At 40.3% G+C, this 12,123-nt stretch overlaps 1 protein-coding gene across 2 annotated transcripts in view; it reads right to left on the bottom strand.

Moving 5' to 3' along the window:
- stk10 (serine/threonine kinase 10) overlaps nucleotides 1–12,123 on the bottom strand; it is a 38,605-nt gene that overhangs the window by 6,142 nt on the left and 20,340 nt on the right. For both annotated transcript variants that reach the window (XM_061803227.1, XM_061803228.1), the window contains exons 6-13: nucleotides 11,461–11,533; nucleotides 10,560–10,754; nucleotides 9,559–9,640; nucleotides 4,676–4,810; nucleotides 3,246–3,554; nucleotides 2,238–2,627; nucleotides 726–850; nucleotides 219–342 (exon numbers count right to left, since the gene is read on the bottom strand). In XM_061803227.1, coding sequence (XP_061659211.1) covers nucleotides 219–342; nucleotides 726–850; nucleotides 2,238–2,627; nucleotides 3,246–3,554; nucleotides 4,676–4,810; nucleotides 9,559–9,640; nucleotides 10,560–10,754; nucleotides 11,461–11,533 — 1,433 coding nt within the window. The remainder of the gene's footprint in view (nucleotides 1–218; nucleotides 343–725; nucleotides 851–2,237; nucleotides 2,628–3,245; nucleotides 3,555–4,675; nucleotides 4,811–9,558; nucleotides 9,641–10,559; nucleotides 10,755–11,460; nucleotides 11,534–12,123) is intronic.

The following is a 12,123-nucleotide window of genomic DNA, read 5'->3' as shown; positions in this document are numbered from 1 at the left end:
ACATGAGTGATGTTCAAATTTGATACATAAAGTGCAGCTTATTGGACAAAGTTAGGACTGAGGATTTTTGATATCTTATCTCGGAACACTTTACGATTCCATTTCAGTTTGTTTAAATGTTTGCAGGCTGTTTTGTACATCAGTGGGAACGAGACTCAACAATACATCCGATTTTCAGTGATTACGTGTAACTGGATAGGCGTTGTGTTGCATCTCACATTCATTTCCTGCTCGAAGCGTTTTTGCATTTGTTCTCGCTGCGTTTCCAATTTGGCTTGTAGCTGAGCCAGTGCTCGCTGCTCCTCCTTCTGGAGCAAACGCAGCTCACGGAGTTCCTGGCGCCTAAACACAGACAACAAAGACCACGATTAAAAAAAAAAAAAAAAAAGTGTATTGTCATTTACAATTGTAGTTAGAAATGTGTAGTAGGTGTAGTGTCATGTTCCTACCACTAGATGTCACGAGCAATGAAGGTGTAGGGCTTGTGTGAAAGAATGCATTCATGTAATCAAGATAGACAATCGGATCCTTTTGCAACTTTATACTTTTATATACATAGAAATTAATTATATTTTAATATTTACGTCTGTATATCTATTTAACATATTTAAAAGTACTTTTTTCTTATCCAGAGAGCCCTAATACTCCTTCAGTCTTAAAATGCTAATGAGTGAAGCATTCCTTTTCATTTGCATATGGGATGGATAGAAGAGTCATCCGCATACCTGAGGAATCGCATCTCCTCATCTTTCTTCTCATCGTCCCTGATGATCTTCGAGGTTGTCACGCTCACCTCTACACCATCAACCACAAACTTCCTAGTTCGCTTTAAAGTCTTCCGCGAGTAGTCCTGGAGGAAGGAAAGTAAAGGGGGGGGGGAGAAAGGTCAAAAAAAGATGATGGAATTCTCACAAAGGTACTTTATAGACGGAAGTTATTAGTATACTCGTTTGAGCCACATCTAATCAAATCCAATACAGAGTACTACAAGTGTATAGGTATTAATAATAAGTGAACGGTGGGAATTTGTGGAAGTGTAAAATTGTACTGCACTGTGAAATTTGTAATAGTTTGCATCTGGCATACAGGGTAATGTCTCTCGGTTGACTCTCACAAGAATGGATGTGCATTTTAAATGGCTTTTACTTTATGTGACCACTGTGTGTACATGGATTCAGAAAAATTGCCCCACTACAATCATACAAGCAAAAGAAAGACTCCAACTATGTTAAATATATCCAGAGTCCATTCACTAGCATCACAGCGCCTCTCATTGAATGAGTGGTTCTGGGAAAAAAAAAAAAAAAAGAAAACAAAGAAAAAGGAAACAAGACTCCACACAGAGTCAACAGGATTGCAGTCACGGTCTGTCAGAGTCCATAAAGCCCCAGAAGCTACCAAGTGACAGTGAGACGCATAGAAAGCTCCATTCACTGAGGTCAAGCGCTGGACTGTGCTCGTACAAAGGACAGATTGGATCTCCAAGAATGGAACACGGTGAATATTTTTCAGCAAGGAAAGCTTGTTGGAATCCAATGATGCAACTGACTCGCTCATATTTGCCATATTTGCTTGGTCTTCATTGAAAAACGCTGGCTTTGTTAGAGTTATGTATTGTAGCCCAGCATTAATCCTAACTCATTACAAACATTAAACATCATGCAGCACACTTTTATTAAGATTATTTCTGGGTATCTGCAGGTTTAAGGATTAAACTCTGAATCCACGCGCTATAAAATTTGATATGCAGGAAAACCTCAGTAAGTAATGTGATTAAGTTGATTAAGAGATGCAGTAAGCATAAATTGTGGTGTTAGAAGTACTAGAACACAACCATTGTTGTTTTCATCATCGTTTATCATACCAGCCACTACGTCAAAGGAAAGAACAGCAGTGTTTTCAGAAACTTTCAAGCTCTACAAAACCTTTGTCAAGCAAACAACTAGACAAACCAATCTCAAACAAAAGTTAAATATTCCGCCTCCTCTATCTGTGAGAGAAAGCTTTGTGAAAACAGGGAATCCTCTGTTTCAGTTGTTACACACCCCAAAAGCAAAACAATGCACTTTCAGTTCCTCTCTATGTGCTTTTCCCAAGGAAGAGCTTTCCGGATGACACTGGGAGCCAGAGTCAAAACGTTTTCACCACTTGAAAGGAGATTTTAAAAAAAGAAAAAAAAAAAGAAAAAAAAAAAACTTAGGAATGCACACGGATACCTATGATGGATGTGAACTCACCCTTGCAGATACTGAGAAGCTCTCCTTATTAAGAGACAGGCTCTTCATGCTCTCGGTCTCCATGCTGCCAGAGTACGAGTAGCGTGTGCTGTTGACCCGACCGTTAATGTATGGCGAGACCGTTTCAGGAGAGGACCCCATTGATGCTCGATCAGTGTTTATCTTGTTGAGGATGCTGCTCGGTCCGGAACTAGGTGCCGGAGAAGAAGCGTCTGAAATCAATTCTGGGGTCTGCGTTGGGCCGGTAGTAGCTTGTTCATTCTCTATTTGTGTGCCCTGGTCTGGAGACACCTGGCTCCTGGGCAACTGTGGCGACTCGATACAGTCGGCGCTTTCCTCGGATGTATCAGATTGGGGGAGGGACGGCAGCAGCTCCGCCTCCACAGCCACCTGGAAAATGTTGATTACTGTTACAAATTCAAATTTCAAGTGTTTCTCAAACAATTTGGACTAGCCCAAGAAGAAAAACAGGCTTCATAAAAATTCAGCTCCAATGTTTCGGATAACGATTAATTGATTGGTTAATACTATATGTTATTTCCTTGAAAACAACACCCAGCATGCAATAATGGATTATGTTTGATGAGAGTTTCACCAAGTATAGTTATTCCACAGTATACGAACAATATGACCTAATTGCGTCAAAGACAATTTCTGGTTCATAAAAGCACAGACGCAAATGTATGCTTTTTACTTATACTGCAAGCTATTTTTAGACATGCTGCCGTAGCGGACATTTTGAATACTTTTGTGCTGCTGGTTTGTCACCATCATGACAATGTATTTCTAAAAGGGAGTCGGGCAGAAGCTGGAAGAAAAATTTTGTCAACTTCATGGCACAGATTCTGCTTAGAACTGTAATCAAAATTTTTTATTTCTTCAATTTATCAGAGCCCTAAATGAAATACCACTGAGGTCAAACAATAGAAAATGGAAGGACGGCTGTTGAAATCAATTATCTGGAATTTGGAGGGAAGGCTGAAGTAAAAGTTGGCTGACAAATGGTACCTTTTCTTCCTCAGATGTGGGAGTAGTCTTCCCATCCTCGATCCCAGAGTCTGAACTTGAAGTCTTGATCGACACGCCGCTCTCATATTTCTCTGACTCCAGCTTCTCTCCAAAATCCCCCTGCTCCTTTGAGGGGAGATTGTGCCGTGGTAATGGAATAGGGATCTCCGTGACTGCCTCCGGCTGCTCCTCTGTTGCCGATACTGGCTCTGCTCCTTTCCCCAGTAAAGATTGGGGTGACATCGGTGCGGATGTCGTGGGGCTGGATGGGCCTGAAGACTGGTCTCCTTCCAAACTGGTCTGACTGGTCTGGCAATGGCAAAGAGAAACGACTCAGATTATGCAATTATGTGACCAAACACTACATTAATTACTAGTCTCCTAATACAGTATGTCAAAGAGTATATCTTTAGTGAAACACACAATCGTTGCCTGGGAAGAATGCAGCCATTCCTTCTCAATCCTCCCTTATATCAAATCTGATTCAGTACATGAGATTAAATGCAATGCAAACGACAGTACGTATATTCTATTTAATTAAGACTTGAGGAAATAGGTGCTATAACAATCTCACATTTAATCACGGAGATTCCAAACACTGTGGATCTTATAAAACCAGTCCAGAAAGAAGAGGGATTCCATAAAATTACTGGCAAAACGAAACAGCTTTTTAAACACATGCTCTGAAGGTCTCGTTATTTTCCTGGTTTAAATGTGAAAGCACAGGTAGAACAATACGCGGCAATAAACAATTCAGGCGGAATTTTTTTTCTTCCTATTTTTGTTACAGGCGTAATACCAAAGTCTAAATTTAAAGTCCGGCTGGATGCCAGTGTTTCGGTTCCTGTTCTTTTGTGTATCCTGAGGGTGGTAAAGTGCACCCTCGTGCTCTACATTACTTTCTAATCTCATGGACTCTGTGGACACATGAATGACCTCAGCAGAAGCGACCTTCAGTCCTTTGGCAGGAAACCAATGTTTACCCAGAAATGTTGTTTAAAGGCTAGCTGGACGTGCAGTTCACTTATAATCTTGAGGTAATTGCGCATGCTTTTCCAAGTTTGAATGTTAACAATATTGGGGGGACAACACACACTAAGGCAATTTATATGAGATTTTGTAGGTGATGGAAATTACCTTTCTGCATAACTTTTTCACCTCAATTCTTAACTTCTCTTTTTATGCGAGTTCAGTTCTTTTACCCTCAGATGTAATTTTTGTGCTTTTTGGGGGGAGGGGGAAAGAAGTGTAAACAGACTTGAGACTAGATTATCATCAATATCCAACGAAAAGCATCCCTCTGCACTTGACTACCTACAGCTAGAGTCAGAAGTATACCTTTGTAAATCGGGAGAAATTGTGAACTACTATTTTTAGACATGAAGAATTAAATGCAGTGACAGATCAGACAAATGAATCAGGTTTGGTACCACAGTGAGCTCCATTGCGTCGTCGTCCTCTCCTTCCTCTCCATTGTCATCTATTTCCTCCATGACTTCAGCCTTGGCCTCAGCCACCAATTCCCTCAGCGGGCGGTTCGTCGTAACTGAGCTCACGAAAGGGTGCTGGTGGATAACACAGGGAAATATTACACGAGTACTGGCAAGGGAATCAAGTGTGTTTCTTGATGAAAATGTGAGCAATAGCAGTCATTTGTTGGCTCGGGAGGCAGCGAGACAGAAAGAGAAGACTTTGATGAACACTGCTGATGAAATTCAATCCGCCACAAGCCAGATCCTAATTGCTTACCACTCAAACGAGGTACCTGCACCGACACACAATATGACAATACCTCAACATCACACCTTTAGAACAGCAAGTCTGTTGAGGCTAAATGTGCTTTCAAAGGCTTAGAACGTCTGCACATTTCAAAGATGAATGTATCATAGATAAGACTTGCCATGCATTATTCACATGCGGTGTAATTTAATTGGACTGGTTGACCAAAGAGGAAAAACGTGATTGACATCTAAGGAAGTGCACACTGGCAAATATCCGCACGTTGTGTCACAGTTGTCATTGTCCACTTTCTGCTGTTCTTCCAATTGGCAGCAGCTTCAACTTGGCTGATTAGAGACAACCGTCAGCTATTGTTTAATGAAGCAGGAAGTGTAAATGCTGAGTGGTGTCCTATTACGGGACAGATGGCAGACATACATTGCATCGGGTGAATTGAACATCCATCCATCCCTTGTCCTGTGCAGGATCCCTGAGGTGGCGAGGGCACCCAGGACAGTTGCCTGGTCAGCACCAGCAGTCTTCCTCCACTTTTGAAGTTTGAATTACTATTAAGATCATCTATACAAAATTAAATATTGTTTGTATTTGCACTGTAACAAATAATGCTTGGGTTAACAACATGTGACCTCGCTGGTCCGCCTTCATTATCAGATCTAAAGTAGGAAGGTGACTGACTGTTGCCAAGAAAGGAACTTAATTTTGAGCCCTTGCAACTTTCAGTTAATATTGAACATTTACACCAGACATTGCATATTCTGGGACTAGTAAAGCCTAAAACAGAATATATTACAATTTTGTTCATTTGAACAAGGCGAACGAAATGTCACAGTTGGGAGGAAGGCAAACAGCACGGCTTATGTTCTTTTTTGTGGATTTATGTTGCGTTAAGAAGAACCAAGTCATGCATGCCTGGTTGGGAAAAGGTTAAAGCACACCATAAAGCCACCTGAGCTGCAATTTCTGGGACAACGCATTGTAGATTTTAGAATGTGTTGTGGTGATCATTACTTGTGCTAAAAATCGCATACAATGAAGGTCAGAAGCACTCAACTCCGCATGGAATTTGTGTTGAGGGGGGAATAATAATTGCATGCCCGATATCTAAAAAATGCAGAGCAATCACAAAGGCTACTGGAACACTAATCACAGGAAAAGATGGCTATCTTCCACTATAATATCATCTTTGATACACCACAAAAGACTTGGTTACTATATCACATAAGACCCCGCACATTACAGCAGAACATCAGTTTACCAGTTGACAAACAAAACTAAAGAAAAATATCTTTTCATACACTAGTTTCAGGTCAGGAATAGTCTAGCCACTAAGCTGTGCCACACACAAACGTAAAATGTATGACTAAGAGATGTGTATTGTATGAACACGAAGACCCAACAAGCCCATTATGCCATTGCTACATGTAGCGGTTTAATGTATTCAATTACAAATCACAATGAACTTACCTGTTAAGCAAAAACATTAATAATTCTGTATCCGTATACTGTCCAAGTCGAAAAGTGCATGCGCGAGTGAGTACATGGTAATTATCACTCCTTTGATGTCTATTTTCAGCAGGGGACATTCAAAACCTTTGCTTAACCTTATTATTTCCACACAGCCGTCCAATTCCTTCTTTTTAAACTGTATGGAATGTGTAATTTCTAATGCAAATTATCTTATCTAGACAAAAAATATATGTTCAACTGTTCCATAAAATGCATATCATGTTCGATGTTTGTACCAAAAAATATGTTTATGACTTTAAGTCTGCGAACTTTGACCCAGTTTCTCTTGCCTGCAAAACATTTCGTGGGCGGACCTCTGACATCACAAAATCTGGGAGGGGCTGTTTTGGAACGACGATAAGATGAGTCTTTTGTAGTCACGTCGAAGAAAAACCCCATTCGTTTCGAGAATTCCTCAGTGATTATAAGCTAAAACCAATCCGTAAAAATGATACATTTTATTATTATCATTGAAACTGTGCCAAACAAATATGAGCGTTCATCTGAGATGAGACGCTGTGGCGATCCTTAACGGGACAAGCCAAATGAAAGCAGAATTACATTATTATATTATTACTTATTTGTGAAAATATACCAACTTAGACTACATTATCGGCTTGTGTGTGTTTTGGTGCAATAATAGGCATTTTACACGCAAAGTAGTTGCCACGGTTGTCGTGTACCAAATTACTAAATACACGCAGTTTGCATCATTTCAAAACAAGACCGAAAACTTTGTATATACATTCAGAAGCCTTTACTATTTATCAGTTTCTGACTAACTAAAGCAAAAAAAAAAAAAACTTCACAAACCAGTCGATATTTCCAACAAGAGGCATAGCCTCCACAATGGGTCTCACTGCTATGTTTCCTTCTTTACTCCCAGCTACTTCGTCTGAATTCAAACGTGTGAGCTGTCCAACTGCCTCAAATTGATGAAACCTTTAACGTCTTCATTAAGCTCGTATTCTTCACTGTCTTCGTGGGACCATTCAGAATAATGTTCATTGCTCGAATTATCGGAAAATTTATCAATGTTCTTACAATGTATTCCTACGGGATCCATTTTGTTGCCACAACGTCCTACGTCACGCCCCTGATCGCCTGTTTCCGCTTCGTTTGTCTTTTTTCGGCGAATCCAGTAATGTGCGATCATTTGTTGCAAATCAAAAAATAAAAAGTTTCCTTCATAACGGATTTAAGATTCGTATTCAGCATAAAAACTGTATAATTTTATCAAAAAGGTGCATTGCGGTCCTTCCATTCCCTATAACTATTGTTGCCAAGTCGAAACTGAAAGTGAAAGCGCCCCACTCCAGCATGCGGTTGTCAATGGTTGACAACACAGCCTCAGTCATTCTTTCTGCCACAAGAGTCTCTGATTGACTGTTCTTGTCCCCCCGTGCCAGTTGTAAAATACGTAGAGGGAGAAGATAGCACCAGAGAGTGAAATACCATTTTGATAATATTCTACTACTAAGTCATACGATATCAACATTTGAGGAAAATGTTGTTTTTAATCATCAGCGAATATCTCCATGCAGCCACCTGTAGGTGTAATGTGAATGACATGTTTGAATCTTTTTAATCTTAGTTTTTACTCTTTCAGACCTGTAGGCAACAAACAGTCTATATATATATATATATAGTAAGGGGGAAAGGCGAGAGAGAGAGAGAGCGAGAGAGAGAGAGAGAGAGAGAGGAGAGAGAGAGAGAGCGAGAGAGAGAGAGAGAGCGAGAGAGAGAGAGAGATCTCTCTCTCTCTCTAGAGAGAGAGAGAGAGCGAGAGAGAGAGAGAGAGAGCGAGAGAGAGAGAGAGATCTCTCTCTCTCTCTCTCTCTCTCTCTCTCTCTCTCTCTCTCTCTCTCTCTCTCTCTCTCTCTCTCTCTCTCTCTCTCTCTCTCTCTCTCTCTCTCTCTCTCTCTCTCTCTCTCTCTCTCTCTCTCTCTCTCTCTCATACACACCATCTTTTCTATGATTAACCATTGTGTTACTTTTAAACGTATAATAATCTGAACCTAAAAAAAAGCCAGACACAACTATCCGAAATAAATGTTATCTGACAATCACCACGATACAAATCTAAAACTTCCAGCATGGCACCAAACAGTGAGCCACACCCATCCCCTCTCCCCCTCCGGTGATGAACCCCCCAGCGTACTTGCACAGATCTTGGGTTTTCATCTCTCCAACTGGCCAGTGCTGGAGAGCGAGGCGTGATCCTGACATGTTCGCAGCGGCGGAGGCTTGGGAATGTAAACAGCTGGCTTTCCTCCAGATGCGGGATCAAGACATGAAAAACCATGGCTCGGATTTTTTTTTATAGAAATCACTCTCCTGCTTCAAACCACGTCATGGTCAATTGTACTTCAGATTTTGCTTTTTTTTTTTCATAAACAGTTGGTATCAAGCGGGTCTTTGTAGTACTCTAGATGTGATTTCATGTTCATACATAAGTTTCATGGCTTCAGCTGTTTTTGAGAAGTTTAAAACAAAGAATTTTACAGTATTTTTTTTTTAATCTTCCCAATATCAAAAAAGTTGGTACAGTCTTGACTGTACAAGAGGCACACATTAAAGTCAACAAAGTTAAAATTTTTACTTTGTGGAGTGTCAACAACACGTCACAATTTGTTCTAGCTATTTTTTCCCGCTTCCTGGTATCGGTTTTTAGTTCATAACCAAACCAAGACACATAGCAGTGAGAAGTCCAAGCAATGTTCTTAATGAATAAGTGTTGACGTTCCCTGCATGCAGCCATGTGAATACAATTTCGCTTTGAACTGGAGAGGCTTTGTATTGATATGCAGGCATCATTCATTGCACCTTGACAAAGTGCCTTTGAAGTTGAAAGTTCTTTAGATTTTGTTAGAATCTGCTCCAGCCACAATAAAAAGAGCATACCTTTTTTTTTTTTTCCATTGCATTGGTGAGAATTGACATGGCATTACCACACTTATCCATGTACCGTAATGTACAGTTTGTAGGTTTAATTAAGTTTAAGGTTTAAACTACAGAGCAGACATGTTTCATCATAAAGTAATGCAGGGCAATGCATCGTTCTTACCCCCAGGAGCTGGACTGCAGTGGGACGGGTCTCTGGGTTCTTATCCAAAGCTTTCCTCAGAAAATGTTTAAACTCTTGTGACCTGCAAAAATAGTCATACAATATAAACAATAAGAAAAGAGGAAAAGTGGGAGGAAGCCATGCAGGACAGCTTGATGTAGTAAAGTGTTCAGATGAGAACAGTGGTGGATGTGTCATGTTGATCCATGCAAATCCCTCTCCTGTGCACAGCTGGGTTTCGTAAAAGCAAGCTCTCGACAGGAATAATGGATATGCGGCACATCGCGAGCCCACTTTCAGCAACTTTATGAAAGCAGTCTTGCACATCTTGCCTCATAAAGGTGAACGGAACAAGTCATTCTTCAGCACTTTATGCAGGTCCAATGTCAGTAAGTGGAGGGGACGCATTGGACAGCAGAAAATAAAACGTACCATATAAACTTATATGGTCGCCAGAGGCATTGATTCATTTACTGAATTTTATTTACTTAACAGCAGAAACGGTATTTAGGGTATAGGGTGTTTATCAACTAGGTCAGAATTGCAAATACGCTCATTTGCCATACCTAGATGAATAAAGGTACAATTAATTTAAAAAAATTGAGATACCTTTATTGATGTGTCTAGAATTAAGATTTGTTACTTTTTCATTTAGTGAACTACAATAATACAAATATAATAAATAGAATACTACACATTGCACCTCACTTTTCTTCCTTCATTACTTGGTTATGGTTTTAACTGGTGGAAATCCATTTCAATAGCAGCATTAGCTCTTTCAATGGATGCACCACAGTGGTATTACCATCGTAATTACACACTCCTGTTTTGTTCTTAAAAGGAATATATCTACCATGGGTGTGGTATTCGTGAAGTGACTGAATCACATCCATTGTAGAGAGATACAATACAACCATCTTTACACGCTGATTCACCATGGCCGTTAATGGCAATGAACCTTGAGAACAAAACATTTCCTAATTTGGACAAAGTTTCTTTACCATTTGTTGGGTTGTTCCAGGGCGGGAGGATCTGACTTGGCAATCTTCAGCAGCACCCTCATGGGGTTGAGGTCATGGTGCGGAGGTTCAATCTGGGCAAGTTCAATCAGTGTAATCCCGAGGGACCAGATGTCGGCCTTGTAGTCATACGGCGCGTCCTTCATGGTTTCACACATGACCACCTCTGGGGCCATCCTGGGCGACACAGACAAGACATACTAAGTACACTGGTTACAATCCTGCAGTAATTCGAGAGAACTTAGATCCGGAAACATTTAACGCAGTGAGATCCTGGTATTTTACATACATCAACAACAAGATCACTTCCTCGCTTAGCTTGTGTTTCCAAGTAATTTGCAAGTGATTGTGACAGCAGCATCAAATCGGTGTACTGAGAGGGCAAATTGTGTTTCCTTTAGTCATTAGACAGTTAAAGTGGTCAGGTCTTTCCGGATAGATGAGGAACCTTTTGTTTCTCGTGACTGACAGTTATTCAAAGTGGTACAACGGTGGCGAAGGATCACTGTTGAAACCTTCAAACAAGCATCCCAGTTTGTTTGGGTAAAGAGAGGGGAACAGCTCTGTTTCAACATTTAAGGATTAAAGTTGTGTGCAAATGGATTAATGGATCATTTGTGGCTAAGAGATTGAAAGGATTCCCAAGAAGTGCCAGATTCAGTTACTACAGTAAAGCTTTGGCTTGAATTTGACATTTTTAACAGCGCAGGTTACATACATGCGGGAGAGTGAATCCTGGATAGGACAAAAAACATTTCATACAATGAGGAACAAAGTCTTTCCCCCATGCATCACTTCTGCATTCAGGGATTCTCAATTGATTAGCGCATCCCAATTTAGGTGTCTTCGCTTCCGTGTGGTGCTCAGAGCGTGTCAAACTCACCAATATGGTGTGCCGATGAAAGAATCTCTTCTCTGGAGGGTTTTGGTGTTTTTTGCAGACACACCAAAATCAGCTAGAAAATGAAAGAAAAAAAACTTGATTAGATAGAGACTTGTGTTAATGGTTTGCCATATTTTGTTGGGCTGACTAATATCATATATCATGAACTCTCCACACAGTCTGTTACAAGGTTAATCACTGTCATCATAATGGACAATAATTTCAATTTTAATAGTGTTAGCAAGTATAAATACTGTAAATTAACCAAGTTAATTCCTATAACTTGCAGGAGATGGTAGGTAAATATTAAACAGAACTGTCCAGTTAAATTATGACAAAGTGTGTCATTCTCTAAAGTTACTTTTAGTATGGCTGACGCCCTAGAATGAATATATTATAAAGCACCACTTTATTGCATCAGGGTGTTAACAAAGCTTTATTTGAACACCCTCAACTTTCTAATGGAACATCGTGTATCATTATGGGCTATTTGTAAGATACTTTTGTTAATTTTCTGGGTGTTAAAGGCTTGAAGCAGAACACCACAATATTCTAAATTTGGCATTTCAAGGGCAAAGATGCGTGTTGAGGATTTCCTCTCACAGCCGCGTCACTCGGTTTAACTTATGACGCAGCGTGATCCCTTTAGCGACGCAGCAGCCA

This window comes from Syngnathoides biaculeatus, chromosome 18, assembly GCF_019802595.1.
Source record: "Syngnathoides biaculeatus isolate LvHL_M chromosome 18, ASM1980259v1, whole genome shotgun sequence".
Taxonomy (NCBI): Eukaryota; Metazoa; Chordata; class Actinopteri; order Syngnathiformes; family Syngnathidae; genus Syngnathoides; species Syngnathoides biaculeatus.
The sequence above is the reverse complement of the archived record's forward strand: the minus strand, read 5'-3'. Positions and strand labels throughout refer to the sequence as shown.